Source organism: Marmota monax, unplaced genomic scaffold (assembly GCF_021218885.2).
Source record: "Marmota monax isolate L192 unplaced genomic scaffold, Marmota_monax_Labrador192_F-V1.1 WCK01_AAM20220418_F8-fsc00284, whole genome shotgun sequence".
NCBI classification, from domain to species: domain Eukaryota; kingdom Metazoa; phylum Chordata; class Mammalia; order Rodentia; family Sciuridae; genus Marmota; species Marmota monax.
The window spans coordinates 1284647-1302197 of record NW_026694275.1 but is presented as its reverse complement, the minus strand read 5'-3'; the positions used below and the strand labels follow the sequence as shown (position 1 = coordinate 1302197).

General features: G+C 39.4%; 1 protein-coding gene across 1 annotated transcript; it reads left to right on the top strand.

Annotated features, from left to right (window-relative positions):
• The first annotated feature begins 3985 nt into the window (after positions 1 to 3985).
• Awat1 (acyl-CoA wax alcohol acyltransferase 1) lies at positions 3986 to 9921 on the top strand. Its single transcript, XM_046467035.2, has 7 exons — positions 3986 to 4061; positions 4990 to 5097; positions 5357 to 5427; positions 6523 to 6727; positions 7247 to 7418; positions 9240 to 9439; positions 9657 to 9921. The coding sequence occupies exons 1-7, from the start codon at positions 3986 to 3988 to the stop codon at positions 9809 to 9811; spliced, it is 987 nt and encodes a 328-aa protein (XP_046322991.1). The 3' UTR covers positions 9812 to 9921.
• The last annotated feature ends 7630 nt before the right edge of the window (positions 9922 to 17551 follow it).

The window sequence follows — 17551 nt, the reverse complement described above, 5'->3', positions numbered from 1 at the left end:
TTTATTTCTGTGTGGTGAGATTATGAGTGACTTTTATTCCCTTTATAATTTCCTCTGAAAGTTGCATGATTTATCTGGATATTTTCACAACCAGGAAAAAGAAGAAATCAATTTCCATTTTGGAAAAAAAAAAAAAACCAATAAGCCATTGTTCCTAATGGATAGATAGCAAACTGCTGGGAGTGGGGAAGTATCTTAATGATTACAAGTACTCTAGAAATTGCCACCTGGTTGTCTAGAATGAATAAATAATATTTTCTGAATGTATGCAAATATGGTCATGATATATACACACAGTAGCTTTGATTTATCATATATTCCTCAATTGAGATTAAGAATACAATTATTATATGGAGGTCCTTGACATTTTAAACATTAAAATACTAAAGCAAGGGCTGGAATCTGGTGCTAAACCGAGTGATTCATATTTAGATCAACTTTCTGTAGCTTGAGTACTTCTCAACAACTTACCTCCATTTTCTGGGGAGAGAGCAGGAGGAAATAGAGGGGAAAAACTGATAATTCACACATTATTAAAAGTTAACCAAGGAGGCTTGCTTCCTGGAGATGACAATTTACAAGGATGAGAGAGTGTGGAGAGGGAGTTGGTGCAGGCCCACAACATTCTCTCCCGGAAAGACAGAGTGCTAAGTTTTCCAGTATTGCCAGGGATAAGGCCCCGCCCTCAACTACAGGGATGTCAACACATCAGCAGGGCAGTGGAGCTGCAATGTCTGAGTGCTAATGCTTGCTCTAGGGCCTGGCTGATTTCTAATCAGCAAGCACTTGGGGGTAAGAGAGGCAAAGTATGAGGAGCTTTCTTTTTTGCCAAACTGCCTCAAAGGTCAACACCTGCTTCCTTTTTCTCGTTCTTTCTTCTCCCCTTTTGTAATGAGCCCTTTGACCTCTATTACTGTACAGCCTATTGTCCCCTGAAGTCTCAGGACAAACTCTCTCATAGGACTCCAGTAATCTCATTACATGTAAGAAACCATCTGATCACAGCCCTCAAAACTAAAATACTCATTGATTATTCACTCAACATGGAGGGCCTAGGATTTTCTAGGTAATAAGAACAGTTACAGTGACAAATAAGATATGGTCCCAATTAATTTAGATTCATACAATCTTCAGGTGTGAAAAGCAAAAAACAACACACAAATACACACACAGCCTGATTTGCCTTAATGGGCATAAAGTTACAAGGTAAGTGACCGGAATCAGAGATGAATGAGGGTTTTGTCCTTCTTATTTACTTTGGCCTATAATCGGAACTCAGCTAGGGATCAGGCTCCATAACCCACCCCTGATCATGGATCTGGTGCTGAGGCCTAGAAGACTGATCTACTCCAAAGAAAAACAGTCTTCAATAAGGCAAAGTCATGAAGAAAAAAAGGATATTAGGAAAGGAAATCATTCTATAATAAAAGCAAATTAAGATCTTGCCAAAGGGATCAGACCCAAATCCTACCCAGTCTTTGAATCCAGTTGCCAATCTGCAGGAAATATAGAAGGACATGTGGATCCATATTGAGAAATTCCTAAAGGTCAAATGTTGTGGGTTCTTCAACAGCTAACTCTGAAGGTAAGGAACAGATGGAGGGGGGAACCTGAACATTAAAACAGACTTGAACTCTTCAAAGGTGCCAAGATGAAGAAAGACAAGGAATTGTCACAGATTGGAAGACACTAAGAAGATATGATGGTTAAATGCAATGTTGAATCCCAATGGGGTTCTGGAACATAAAATGGACATGTGTGAAAAAAACTGGTGCAATTCAAATAAAATCTGGGGAGTTTAGTTAATAAAAATGCACTCATATTGATTTCTTAGTTGCAAAAAACACAACATAGTCACATAATGTGTTAGGATAAAGGGGAAGCTGGTGAAAGGTACAGAGAATTCTCTATATTACCTTTGCAACCATCCTCATCAATCTAAAATTATTCCAAAATTAAAAAGAATATTTAAAGGACAGGTAAATTTTTTAAATGGGCAAGAACAAACCATAGTCATTAGGGAAGTATATATGAATATGAAAAAAACACAGAAAAATAAGAAAATAATGACTTTAAATGTCAAGATAAAGACTACTTCGGGAGGAAGATGGTTGTGATGGAATGGGGCACATGGAGAGCTTTCTGGAGTGGTTAGGAAAGTTCTACTTCCTTACTTAGCAGTGATTACTAAGTGGGTTTTTGTTGTTGTTGCTTTGTAGTACTGAGGATTGAAATCAGGGCCTCACACATGCTAGGCAAGTACTATACCACTGATTTACACTCCTAGCCTTTTTATTTATTTTTGTTGTTGTAGATAGACAGAATACTTTTGACTTTATTATTATTTTTTAATGTGGAACTGCTGAGGATTGAACCCAGTGTCTCAGTGGCAAGAACTCAGTCACTGAGCTACAACCCCAGCCACATCCCTAGCCATTTTAAAATTTGATATTTTTTTTTAGTACCAGGGATTGAATCCAGGGACACTCAACCACTAAGCCACATTCGCAGCCCTTGTTTATATTTTATTTAGAGACAGGGTCTCGCTGAATTGCTTAGGGCCTTGCTAAGTTGCTGAGGCTGGCTTTGAACTCATGATCCTCCAGCCTCAGATTTCTAGGCTGCTAGGATTATAGGCATGTGCCACCATGTAAAATTTGATTTTGAGACAGAGTCTTCCTAAGTTGTAGAGGCTGGCCTCAATCTTGTGATCATCTTGCCTCAGACGCCCAAGTAGCTGGGATTACAGGTGTGTGCCACCACACCCAGCTTATAAGGTTTTTTAATCTAATAATAATTTATTAAGGGGCTGAGGTTGTGGCTCAGCGGTAGAGTGCTCGCCTAGCACATGCAAGGCCCTGGGTTCAATCCTCAGCACCACATAAAAATATATAAATAAAAGAAAGGTATTGTGTCCTACTACAACTAAGAAATAAATATTTAAAAAATAATTTATTAAGCTATACATTTGTTGTAAGTATTTTTATTTTGTCTCTAGGTTCTATTTTACAATGAGAAAGAGAAAAAAAAAACAAGAAAGAGAGATGCATAACATCCAAAGATAACCAATGAACCTTGTTTAGAGTGAACTATAAAGACATTTGAACACAGATTTGGTATAGATGCTGTTAGGAAACTATCACCTTTAGCAAATCTAAATCTTTAGGAAACTGTTAGATTTGCTAAAGGTGATAGTTGTGGTATTATTATGGAAGAGAATATCTGTATTTTTGTAGATGCATAATGAAGTACTTAGGTATAAAATATCTGATGGTTTAGAATTGTGCAAAATACTCCCCAAAAAAGGTTGGAGGTGGGGAGATAGATGAAATCAGTATTACAAAAGTTTAATATATATTTTTTATGTTGTTGTTTCCTTAGGTTTTGGTTTTTGGTCTTTCTTTCTCTTTTTCAGTGCTAGGATTGAACAGTAGTTGCTGAAGATGAACATGAAATTTTGTTGCATTGTCTAGTTTTGTGTATATTTGGAAATTTTTATATTAAAAGTAATGGGGGTATGGATTCCCAAAACTGGACTACTTCAGGGCAGCAGAGACCTAATCACTGGTGTTCCTCACCCCCATGACCTCTTCAGAACTTTTTTCCCACCAATCATCTCCCTAAACTCATAACCCCTATGGTCTCTGAGTGCCCTTTGAAGGGGCTTTCCCCTCTTTGGGTCTTTGGGTCAATTGGACAAGATGGCAGTTATTCTCCCCTTTCTCCAGTCTGATGTCCTAATAATTTCAGGAAAGAGAGTCAAAGGGCAGATGGGCAGGGCCTGACCTGATGGAGCAGTCCTCAGTACTCTAGAGCCTGCCCCCACAGTGGGTAGGAGTGAGGTAGGACAAGGAGGGGAGAGGGCAGGCACCAACTCCTCATAGTCATTATATACATTCACTATTGAGCGAGCTTCCAGAGACTGACGGCACCTTTCCTTGGAACACTGCTCTGGGATCTTGTCTCCCTTAGGCTCCTGGGCATCATGCCTTGTTCTAAGCAGCCTAATCACTTCCAGAGTCTGAGTCTTCTGCACTGGCCCTTGAGCTACCTTGCCATCTGTAAGTACTGACCTAGGACCTAGCAAGAAGCCCAAGTCAGAAGCCAGGGCCAGATCTTGGGTGATTTCATGGGAAGTCTCATTTCCAGACTTTTGATCAGTTGAGATGGTACTAGAGAGTAGAGTCAAGGAATCTCAAGTTCATTGAATGCTCTGGAGAAGGAACAGATACAGCCCCAGGGCCTAGTGAGAGAAGGGAAGGAGGTGGCACAGGGTCATGATGGACGTGAGTTATCCAAGTAATTTCAGTTACTTCTTAACCCTCCCTATCTAGAGAGGAGAAATGAGACCCAGGGAGTGCTCCCTTACAATAATATGGGGTGGGACAGAGAAACCCTTAGTATTACAGAGTTAGAGAAGTATAGTCTGTGTTTGAACCACAGAGTTTTCTACTCTGGGAGAGGGGTGGTAGCATGAGGGAGGAGAATGGAAGGACTGGTAAATGAGCAAAAGGACAAGAATGGTGGATAGGAAACAGTAGAGAGATGGAGATGTTAGGTGGAGCAGGTATAGAGAGATGGATAGTATAGATGTAAGGGAGAGTAGGTTGGTGGCTTAACAAGGGTTCATGGATGATGGGTAGGAAGGGAGATGAGAGACAAGAAGAAAAAAATGTTTTCCTAATGGGGGTGGAAGTAAAAAAAAAAATAAAACTGGTGGCAAGAAGAGACCAGGAGTATGGGATGGTGACTGAGCAGGGAGGTAGAGGGAAAGGGACAAGGAATAGGAAGAGAAGTAAGACTTGTATATGGTAAATGATAGAAGAAATTTTTGAAGCATGGGTGGCCATGGATGATGGATGGTCAGAGCCTGGACTATGCTGAGGGCCAGGCCCAGAATTATGGGTAGTACAAAGAGCTGGTAATGGGACTAGACATGGACAAGTTCTGAGAGCACTACAAATTTGGTCTGACATGATCCCTCTTCAGTTTGGATCTTGCAGCCATTGTTCATTTACCTGCTGTTTACATCCTTGTGGCCACTGCCAGCATTTTACTTTGTCTGGTTGTTCTTGGACTGGAAGACCCCAGAGCAAGGTAAGACTAGTGGACCTAGAAGAAATGCTCCATCTTAACCTGTACCCCTGCATTCTGAGTCCTGCACATCATACCACAGGCCCTTCCTCCAAGTTCTCAGAGCCACAAGAGTGACACCAGCCAGGACATTCCTAGGTCTCTTCCTTCCCACCTCTCTAGCAGAGCCATGACCCTTCCAAGCTGCCTGGGAAGCCTGGGTAAGTGAGAGTTATGGGATGGCACATACTGATATCATCTCCTTCTGGCATTTTTGTTTCAGGTGGCAGGCGTTCGGCCTGGGTAAGGAACTGGTGTGTCTGGACTCACATCAGGGACTATTTCCCCATTACAGTAAGTGTCTCTTATTCAATGTCCTATACAGATTCCCAAATTCAAGTATTTGTTATTTATACCAAATAACTAGGGTTGTCCATAAGGAAGATAAGCATCTTAGAGGAGTTTCAGTCCATGTTAGATAACCTCAGGATCCTCTGCACTCTGCTAGGATATTTTGGACACCTTTGGCATAACCTGCCAGATGACAGATGGAAGGCAAATAGAGTTCAGTTCAGTTTAACAAACATGGATCTAAATCTTCTTCTGACCTGCTTATTTGGGATAAAGAGGAGTAGATAGGATGCAATTCTCTGCCATCAAGAAGCTCACTTCTAATGGGAAAGACAGATGCATATATAATCACAGTTTGCTACAAGGCATAGAAGTAGTTCAGATGGAGGATACTAAGAAAAGGTTTCCCAGAGATGGTGAAATGTATACAGGGTATTCAAGGTTCAATAAAAGTCACCTAGGTCAATACTAAAAGGTTTTGTGGGGAGACAATATCAGGAAGAGGTTCCAGAAATGTACTGTTCTGCTCATCCTCTGGGCACTCTTTGCAGTAGATGACTGCTCTGATTTTTATTTTTATTTATTTTCTAATTCTAAAGAATTTATTTGAGGATTGGGGCTGTAGCTCAGTGGCAGAGCACTTGACTAGCATGCATGAGGCACTGGGTTCGATCCTCAGCACCACATAAAAATAAGTAAAGGCATTCTGTCCATCTACAACTATAAAAAATTTTAAAAAAGAATTTATTTGAACAGATAGGGATTCATGAATTCTGCCCCAATTTTTAGAACAGAGCTTCCTGGCCTGCATCAGGTAACAGCACTCAAAGAAAATGACAGCATGTATCAAGAACACTGACATAGATGGCTGAGAGTACTTAACGGCCACAGGCAAGAAGCTTGGGAGTTCTAGCTGGCCTAGATTCTGACCTGTTGCCCCAGGAAAGAGAAGCCCAACACCTGGGCCTCATGAAACCCATATATGCTCTATCTATTGGAAAGCTGTTTCAGAAAGCACCTAGATTCCTGAGTGTCTTCACCTTGGTTCTTCCATGTGAGCTCATTCCAATCCTTTGGCATTTCTCTCCATGACTACAGATCCTGAAGACTAAAGACCTGCCACCCCAGCACAACTACCTCATGGGGGTTCACCCTCATGGTCTCTTGACCTTCGGAGCCTTCTGTAACTTCTGCACAGAGGCCACAGGCTTCTCGAAGACCTTCCCGGGCATCACTCCTCATTTGGCCACGCTGTCCTGGTTTTTCAAGATCCCCCTTGTCAGGGATTATCTCATGGCCAAAGGTGCTTCAGATGACACTCACTGGAGCTTTTGATCTATTTCCATGCTTAGAAATATCCCTTTTAAGCCCCCTTTCCCCATAATCACAGCACAGTAGTCCAAAGCATATTTTCTGGAACTTATCTTCCTGGGTTTGAATCTTCCTGGCTCTGTTACTTGCTGTGTGATCTTGCACAAATTAGATAACCTCTGCTGACCTCAGTATCCTCATCTGTAAAATGGTGCTAATAGTAATAATCTGACCTCAGACATGGTATGGTGACTATATTGTAAGTAAAGCATTCAATATAATGCCTGGCACAGAGTATGTGCTCAACAGACAATAGCTGCTGTTATCACGGAAATAACAGAATCCAAGTTGGGATTCTGCAAATCCTCTGGTTATCCCACTAAAAATCTTCCTGCTGCAGCTTCCACCCAGTGCCTCCTTCAAAATGGATATATTGCCTCAAAGTGAAATGTGCCCACAGCCCTCTTCTCTCCTAATCAGTTTGCTCCTGTCTCTGCTTGATTCTCTCCAGGTGTGTGCCCTGTGAGCCAGCCAGCCATCGACTACTTGCTGAGCCATGGCACTGGCAACCTCGTGGGCATTGTAGTGGGAGGAGTGGGAGAGGCCCTGCAAAGTGTGCCCAACACCACCACTCTCATCCTCCAGAAGCGCAAGGGGTTTGTGCGTACAGCCCTACAGCATGGGTAGGTGTCCTCCTCAGAGGAGTGGGTCACCCTGTCTGAGAAGCATGACCCTGTAGGTTATTCCAAGATGAATCTCATACAATCTTTCCCTCAAGGAACTTACAAATGAGTAGGAAAATGGGTGTAGAATTTCCAAAAGGTTTATGTCATCCACTCTTTCTGAGCTAGCTGGACCAGTTCCCAGAAACCAAACCATAAGCCCAGGTTCAATGTCAGGGGCTAGGATTGCCTTAGTATACTGATGATACCCACATGATCTCTACAATGACTTATAGATATAATCTTCATCTGTCTATTAATGGGAAGTGCAGAAGGCATTAAAGTTGAGTGAGTTTGTGTGTAGGAGCTGATTTAAAATACTTGTGGCACAGGCTGGTGTGTAGCTCAGTAGTAGACAGCTTGCCTAGAATGCATAAGGCTCTGGGTTCTTTCCACAGCACTGCAAATAATAATAATTAATAAATCATATCCTGACTCCATGACATACAATGCACCCTGGGGTGGGTTACTTAACCATTCTGAGGCTTCATGTTTTCATCTTCATAATGTGGCTACTAATCATTGTCACTGTTCCATAGGTGATTGTGGGCTTTGAAAAAATTCATCCACATAAAGCACCTACCATGTGCCTGGCATACAATAAGTGATCAATACATGTAAGCCACTCTGACTTAAGAGATACACAAAAGGAATCTGATGCTGAAGGTATAGGGTGCCTTCATTAGTTTAGCATCCAGCTCCCCAGATAGAGGGATGATTATCCTATTGTACACTCAAGAGAAGAGGGAAGTGTATCTAAGGATCTTACCCAAGAACCTGCCATTAGACTGGAATAGGATGCAGGTGAGAGAGCTCTGAGCTTGAACAGGGAGTCCTGGATTCTAGTTGAAGTCCTGCCATACCCTGACTGCCTGAGTGAACTTTCCCCTTTTGAAACTGGGCCCTGGATCCCCCACTGTGTCCTCCATTGTCTTTGCTGTGAGGAGCCAGTAAGGTAACATATGTCAAGGTGCTGAGAGATTGCTATTAGTAACTCACAAAGATGTGTACAACAAAGAGTGTGTTTTTTTTTTTATTCTTCTCTCATTTAAGGAACTTAAGGAGCCTGATTCTCTACCTAGGGCACTATTCAGGGTAGATTATCATATTCTCTGGAAGGGAAACAATTTTTCTCTGCTTTAATCCCACAATCTAATATCTTATGCATAGTCCCCTTGAGTGAGGAACATATCATATATGTGTATCTATGCAAAGGTACCCTCATCTTCTCTATGACTTCTAACCAAAAGAGTCAGGTGTTCCCCTCCTTGGCACCTCCTAGAAGATTTTCACAGTGTGGGTCTCTGGGGATCTCTACCAAATTCCTCTTCCCTCCCTGCATCCCCATATCTTGTCCTTGTAATACTAGCCCAAAGAAAACACTCTCACTGGCCTCAAAAATTTCAGGAAAAAAAAAGAAACTAAATAGGGGAGCCCTGTGTAGTGCAAACAGGATTGTTTTAAGTCACTGGGATTTTATCATAATAGATGGGAGCCCATCAAGTGCAGTGCATACACCTGTAATCCTAGCAACTCGAGAGGCTGAGGTAGTAGGACTCAAGTTTGAGGCCAGCCTTGGCAAATTAGCAAGGACCTTAGCAACTTAGTGAGACCCTGTCTCAAAAAAGAATAAAGGACTGGGGATGTAGCTTAGTGGTAAATTGCCCCTGGGTACTACAGTACCCCCCAAGAAACATGGGAGCCTGGCTATGAATAAATGTTCTTTCAGGGAGACTCCCACCCTGGTCTGTGTTTGGGAAGTAAATTGGGTTTTTCCTACAGGGCTCATCTGGTCCCAACCTTTACATTTGGAGAAACTGAGGTGTATGACCAGGTGGTATTCCATCAGGACAGCAGGATGTACAAATTCCAGAGCTTCTTCCGCCGTATCTTTGGTTTCTATTTTTGTGTCTTCTATGGACAAGGCTTCCGTCAAGGCTCCCTTGGGCTCCTACCATACAGCCGGCCTATTGTCACAGTGGGTGAGTTCTGCTCTCAGCTCCAAGGTCACTACACCTCTTTTGCAACCTCTACATCAGCCTCCCCCCAAGCCTCCACCTGCTTCCTCTGGTGGTAGTGGTGGAAAAATTGGGAGCTGACTTGGAGTGCCAGAGGGTGGGGCCCAGGGAAGGAGAGAGGGCTAAAGGAAGAGAAGATTCTAGCACATTCACCCTTCTCTTTTCCCATTTATCTTGGCAGTTGGTGAGCCTCTGCCACTTCCCCAAATTGAAAAGCCAAGCCAGGAGATAGTGGACAAATACCACACATTCTATATGGATGCACTGCACAAACTTTTTGACCAGCATAAGACCCAATATGGCTGCTCAGATGCACAGAAGCTGCTTTTCTTGTAACTGAAGAGACTATGTACCTGAGTGCATGTAGGAGCACCTGCCTTGGAGACAAGACTCACCTGCTGCTAACATAAGAAATGGAAGGAAGGCTGTGTGTGCTAGGGAAGGGCATTAGGAGTCCTAGCCACAGTGCTGCCTTCTCAGGAGTTGTCTCTGAGGAGCCTCACTTTATTCTCCTGGCTCTCCTCTCTGAGCCTGACACCCCAGGTTCTGAAGAACTCAAATGAAGGCTATGCAGCCCCTATTCCATTTTTTAAAATCTTAATACAATTTTAAAATTGAGATATAATTTGCATATCATATGTTTATTTGCTTAAAAGTGCAAAGTTCATCAGTGATTAATATATTCAGAGTTGTATAATTGCCACCATTATCTAATTTGGGAATTTTTTCAGCATTCTCAAAAAAAACAAGTAAACATTAGTAGTCAATGCCCACTCCCCCCAGCCCCTGATGACCAGTCATCTATTTTCTGTCTCTATGAACTTGCCAATTTTGAGCATTTCATATAAATGGAACAATACAATATGTGTCTTTTGTGGTTGTTTTTCAAGACTCCTCCACGTCACTGCATAAATTTTATGGCTGAATAATATTTCAGTGTTCATATATACCACATTTTATCCTCCCATTCAGAAGTTGATGGAAATCTGGGCGGTTTCACCTTTTTAGCCATTATATATAGTGCTAGTATAAACATTCATGTACAAGTTTTTGTGTGAGAATCTGCTGTCCTCAAATATGAAGTCTTCCTGGGAGTGGAGGCACACACTTGTAATCCCAGCAGCTCAGGAGGCTGTGGCAGGAGGATCACAAGTTCAAAGCTAGATTAATCAATTTAGTGAGGCCCTAAGCAACTTAGTGATACTCTGTCTCAAAATGGAAAATAAAAAAAGGGCTGGGGATGTGGCTCAATGGTTAAGCAACCCTGGGTTCAATCCCCAGTACCAAAAAAATACCAAGTCTTACTTTATGCCTGCATCACTACCAAGCATACCTTTTGGATAGATAAAAGGTACCTTACTCAGGATCATTTTTCAGTTGGCATAGGCATTGTGCATAGGTCACCTTGTCCTCATAATGATCCTTTGACTTCATAATCTCAAGGTACTTGCAACCATCCACTTGATATGTACGTTTTTAGTCCTTACTAAATTCTGTCAAAAAGTTTCTAAAGGCTACATTCTACAATATAAAAAGAGTAAATAAAAACATAGATGTCTCTTCCTTCACAAGGCAACCATATGAGGCACATTTCAAATGCAAATAACAAAATGCTCAAAGACCATTTATACTATTAGCCTTTTTTTTCTTCACTTAACTCTCTAATATTGGGCCTTGGTGGAATCTCACCCTCTTCTCTCACTTTATATTGCCTTAGGTCTGAAATATGTATTTTTTAAATATTTATTTTTTAGGTGTAGATGGACACAACACAATGCCTTTATTTTTATGTGGTGCTGAGGATCAAACCTGGGTCCCGCCTGTGCTAGGTGAGGCTCTACTGCTGAGCCACAATCCCAGCCCCCTGAAATATGTATTTCTAATCCAGGTTTACCTTGTAAGCAATAGCCCAATATATCCAATTTAGTAATTTGATCAAAATTGCTGGGGATCAAACACCTGACCCTCAGTGTACCCAATACCAGGTAAATCATCTCTCCTCCCAACCTTATATCTTATCCTCAAGTCCTGTCAATTTTACCACCTTAATATTAATCAAACCAGTTGGGTGTGGTGATACACACCTGTAATCCCATTGGCTCGAGAGGCTGAGAGAGGAGGATCGTGAGTTCAAAGCCAGCCTCAGCAAAAGCGAGGTGCTAAGCTAACCCAGTGAGACCCTATCTCTAAGTAAAATACAAAATAGGGCTGGGGATGTGGCTCAGTGGTTGAGTGCCTCTGAGTTCAATCCCTGGTACCCACCCCCAAAATATTAATCAAACCAGTGCCCTTTCTCCTTTTCTCCTTCACCACCTAGTCAAGGCCCTCACCAAAATTCCTTGACATTTTTTTGTTCTATTCTAGTAAATTTCACTCTAATCTCACCATCCAGCAGACTACTTCCAGGGTAATCTTGCTAAAACTTAAATCCAACAAGTCACTTTGCTGCTTAAAATACATTATTGTTCCTAAAATGCTTCTACCAGAATATCCTAAATTGTGCTGTATGTACCAATAACATTCCTTAGTCATTAATGATTAATGCACACACACACACAAAAATGGTAAGATTAAGTTTGGTGGTTGATGTTAAATAAAGTTAGATATATTTATTAATGTATTTAATAGTCTTTTAAAATTTGTTTAGCTGTAGATGGACACAATCCCTTTATTTATTTATTTATTTTTGTGCAGTGCTGAGGATCAAACCCAGTGCCTCACACGTGAATAGGCAAGTGTTCTACCACTGAGCTACAACCTCAAGCTATATTTCATAGTCTTTATTATACTAATGGACATTGTGATTTTCCAAAAGGGATAATGTACTATTTCCCAGTGTATCTAAAAATGGAACCCTTGTTTCAAATAAAATCTCATGGAACATTTAGAGTTCCTATAGATATAGTCTCAAAAACACTGCTCTATAGGATAAAGTTCAAACTCTTCAGTATGACAGAGAAAGATGCTGTTACTACAGTAAAGGTGGCTGATTTGGTTTGGGAGCCTATCAGATTGGGAGATGCCTTTTTATAGGCCAAATCAAAACTTCATAGGAAATGCTCAGAAGGTAACTGATTAAAATGGAAATTGGATTTGAATCATTGCCACCTGTTTTGGTTGTTTCTTCCAGGAAGGGTAAATGAGAGAAGCATTTTTCAGAAAAGTCCCAAGAGCACACATAGGAACAAGGCTATCTGGTTTCATGGTCATGGCTTCCTAGAAAAGTAAAAGAACAGATGGATGGCAGTTAAAGCCTTTGCTTTCTTAATAGCATCAGCCAGTTTCTCCTCCTCAAAAATTCAGTCCCCATATCTTTTCTCCTCATCCACATCCTCTCCCCCACAATGCAATCTGTCTCCCTCTGCCTCTCTCCACATCTCTGTAAATGTTTTTGAGATACCCTAATACTTCAAACATTTGCTCCATACTCTAAATATCACAGTGAATTCCTATGTAAACACCAGCAAAGGATTAATCATGTAATGAATGTAACTTGAAAGGAACATTTCCAATGATTGGCCAGGATAGTGCCCCCTAGTGGACCAGATGGCCACTAGGTAATGGTGGAGGCAGAAAGTGAGCAAACAACTTAAGTGATGTCCAGAGGGCTCCCATAGAGGGGAGAGCTGTACTTTCCATGGTTTTAGAACCAGGCAATCAATCAGAGAGTTCAGTACCTCCCTACACATAGGGGTCATAATGTTGATTGGGCCATCATGAAGGCCATTGACAGTCCCTTATAATCTGGTCACTATTAATCTTTTCAGACTTACCTCTGACATCATGATCTGAAGTAGTACTTTGGACAATATCACGTTTTCTAAACATGTTCACATCTCATTGTTTCTGCTCATGTTCTCTCTATGTGGTAAAGTGTACTAATATTATAAATCCACATTGACTATCACCTTCTTAGTGAAGCCTTCAACAGGCAAAATGAATTATCCTTTCTTTATTCTTCTATAATGTTGTGTTGTATCTACTATGGGATACATTATATTATATTATAGCATAATTATTTGCTCCTAGGCCAGTCTATCCTTCTAGTCTGAGAGCTTTTTGAGAACAAAAACTATGCCCTAATTATTGAAGCATTTCCAATGACTAGAGTAGGGCCTGGTATGTGAGCCACTATATCTATTTCCATGTATTATCAGGAAGGAATAGAAGGAGCTTCATAAGAGATTTCATAGAAGAAAAGCATAAATGAGATAAAGTCAGGACATTTGTGTCAAAAATGTGCTAGATAACAAAAGTCTAATAAGCTAAATCAGATGGGAAAAAAGCTACATAAAAGAAAACCGGTAGAAGATTGGAGAAATCTAAACTTATCATAAATATTTGAAAACTGAAGATATAATATAGCCTCAGCAACCTGCAAGCAAGCTTCTATAACTGAAGCTCTTTGAACACGGGAACTATAAGTGTGTAGCTCATCTCTGTATTCCCACCCTTTAGCACAGTACCTGACTCATTGTGAATGCTTAAGAATTAATTGTTGAATGAATGAATCCCAAATACCCATGATATTGGCAATTTCTAATTTTTTCTAAAGAAAGTAACTTAGCTAGTGATGACCTAAACCATAAAAATATTTAAACTTTGTTTAGTCACTCTCTATGCATGGTTTAACCCAGTAAGGGCAGGAAGGAATTAGATCCTTACCATATGGAAATCATAGAGTCTCAGGATGTATATCTTGGGATGTATTTCTCACACAATAAGGATCTGCTATGTAACATAAATGGAGACCTTAACACTCTGCTTTTGGAATATAGCAAATATAGTGGACAAAAACCTGACTTTAAAAAGGTGTGGGCTGGAAGCCCAGGCACATGCCTGTAATCCCAGCAGCTTGGGAGGCTAATGAAGGAGGACCACAAGTTCAAAGCTTCAGCAACTTACCAAGACCCTTTCTCAAAAATAAACAACAACAACAAAAAAAAAATGGTCTGGGGATGTAGCTCAGTGGTTAAGTGCCCATTGGTTCAATCCCTCATACCAAAAAAAAAAAAAAAAAAAAATATATATATATATATATATATATATATATATATATATATATATATATATACACATACATACACATAGAAAAGTTATGTACAATCAGAAGAATGGGATCCTAATTAGAATAAGTTATGCTACATGTATATATGTCAAAATACACTCTACAGTCATGTAGATCTAAAAGGAACAAATTAAAAACAAGAAAGCTGAATTTGAAAAGAGTTTTAAAAAATAAAAAAAGTGTGAGAGTGGTGTAAGGTGGCAAGTGCTGACAGTCACAGCTACTCTGGAAGCTGAGAAGGGATCACTTGAGCCCAGGAATTGGAGACCAACCTAGGCAACACAGCAAGACACTGTGTCAAGACAAAAATGTATGGAGGACTGGGGGTGTAGTTCAGTAGTAGAGCACTTCCCTAGCATGTGCAAGGCCCTCAGTTCCACCTCCAACACTGCAAATGAAAAACTATGGAGATGAATAATACAATAAACACTGTAAACTAGGCTATCAAATGATAAGAATATAGTGGATAGGACAAGGAATTATACTTTCTTTACAAATGTATATGAACCACTCACAATTAATATATATATATATATATATATATATATATATATATAGTTGTAGATGGACATAATTCATTTATTCATTTATCTTTATGTGGTGCTGATGATCAAACCCAGGGCCTGACACATGCTAGGTGAGCACTCTACCACTGAGCCACAACCTCAGCCCCACCACTCATAATTATTATTTATGTAGTTGGAAATAAAACACTTGGTAAATAAAAAAAAGAATCTCTACTATAGTCACAGGATACACTATAGTAAACTTAGAAATAAACAGTAAATATAAAATTAGAGCTCATTAACTGTCTGGGAATTAAAAATATTCTCCTGACAGCTGGCTTATAAAAGAAATTTAGAGGATATGGAATATGATGGGAGAAATGAATAAAATGTAGCTATGCATGTTAAAAATGTATGGAAATGCCTGTAATCCCAGCGGCTCAGGAGGATGAGACATGAGGATTGCGAGTTCAAAGCCAGCCTCAGCAAAAGTGAGGCACTAAGCAACTCAGTGAGACTCTGTCTCCAAATAAAATATAAAATAGGGCTGGGGGTGTGGCTCAGTGGGTGAGTGCCCTGAGTACCCTTCCCCCAAAATGTACGGAAATTCAAAATGAACCTGGAACATCTAGAAATGGAGCAAAGAAGTGCTCAAAAAGCAAAATTAAGGGTGTGTCAAAGGGATATAAGAGCAATCTGAAAAACTTGTAATAGCTAAAGATGGAAGGAACAATTTAAGCAATAAGATAATAATGTAATATTATATTATAATCCAAAATATTATATCCAAAGTATGGATTAGAATACAAATAATTATAATGTTATATTGAGTTTATGGTTTATCATAAACAATATTATCATAGTATTATTATAATATAAATGATGTATTATTAATGTTATAATAAATATACTTTTTGTAAATAACACCATGATTTTATTACTTATTCATATTATTATATAGTTTAATTATAATATAGTCATAAATTATTATAAAATTAATTATATTATAGTCATATCATTTATATCATATATTATATTGTTATAATTATCATATATTATAGCATGTAATAATATTGTTATAACAATACATTAAATTACTTTCTATATAATTTAATGTTAGAATAAAATAATGTTGTTATAATATGAATCTATGTTCATATAAATTATTAAATAAATGAATAAATTGTGGCTAAGGGACAAGTCTTCTTTACAGATGAATTACAAATATATACGGCTAGTTTCCCCTCCAGGAGGTGGAGCTTAATCCCCTCTTCACCCTCAAGTATGGGCTAGACTTAGCAGCCCAATTTCAAATATCAGAGTGTGGGAGGGGGAAATTGGGAAATTGTAACTTTATAGGGGAGAAGCCAGGAAAACACAACTTTAACACAGCAATCAAGGTTGATATCACAAGTGATAGGTCATGTTGCTGTCTCATGGTGAGAAGGGCACTTCACCAATTTTCCAATCCCATAAACTTAGTTGTGAGACCAATTATGATGAAAACATGAGAGATGCCCAAATTGAGGAATATTTTACAAAATACCTGAGTAGAACTCTTTAAAATCAGGAAAACAGAGAAAGACTAAGAAACTCTTACAGACCAGAGGGACTAAAGAAACATGACAAATACATACAATTTGTATCCTGAGTTGCATCCTGGAAGAGAAAAAGGATATTAGTGGAAGATCTGGTGAAATTTGAATAAAGTCTGGGGTTTAATCAATAATAATGAATCAATGTTGATATCTCAGTTTTGACAAATGTACCGTGGTTATATAAGGTATTAATATGCTGGGCATGGTGGTCCCCATCTGTAATCCCAGCTATTCAACAGGCTGAGGCAGGAGAATGGCAAGCTCAAGGCCAGCCTCAGCAATTTAGCAAGATGCTGTTTCAAAATAAAAATAAAAAGGGCTTAGAATATATCTCAGTGGCAGAGCATCCCTGGGTTTGATTCCCAGTACCTTTAAAAAATATGTTCATATTAGAGGAAATTGAGGAAGAAGAATACTGTAAATTTGTGTATCATCTTTGCAGGGTTTTTTTTGTAAATATAAAATTATTCTAAAATAAACAATTTATTTTAAAAATGCATAACTTGCTGCCAAATAAGTACCAAGAGAAAAACTCATTACTTAAATGTTTTATTTATAAGAAAAGAGGAAGGAACTGAGGGTGTAGCTCAGTGGTAAAGCACTTGCCTAGCATATGAGAGGCCCTGGGTTTCATCCCCAGTACTGCAAAAATAAGAGAAGGAGGAGGAGAAGGAGGAGGAGGAAAAGAAAAAGAATAATAAGATGATGGTGATTAATTATATCCCTACCTTAAAAGCTTAAAAGGTGAAAGTGCTAATTAATATATAACATATGATGCAATATTATATAATATTCAATAAATTCATGTATGTATTTATATGTTACTGGTCTCTTTCCATAAGCAAAGTTTTGTTTATGTTTTCATATACTTTATTGTTGGGAATAATTTCAGATTTATTGAAAA

Bases quoted from the DNA above. Each gene is read 5' to 3' on its own strand.
- Awat1 (XM_046467035.2), top strand. From the start codon at position 3,986: ATGCCTTGTTCTAAGCAGCCTAATCACTTCCAGAGTCTGAGTCTTCTG. The intron at 5,098-5,356 runs GTAAGACTAGTG...TTTTTGTTTCAG, and splicing joins CTGGAAGACCCCAGAGCAAG to GTGGCAGGCGTTCGGCCTGG. The intron at 7,419-9,239 runs GTAGGTGTCCTC...TTTTTCCTACAG, and splicing joins CGTACAGCCCTACAGCATGG to GGCTCATCTGGTCCCAACCT.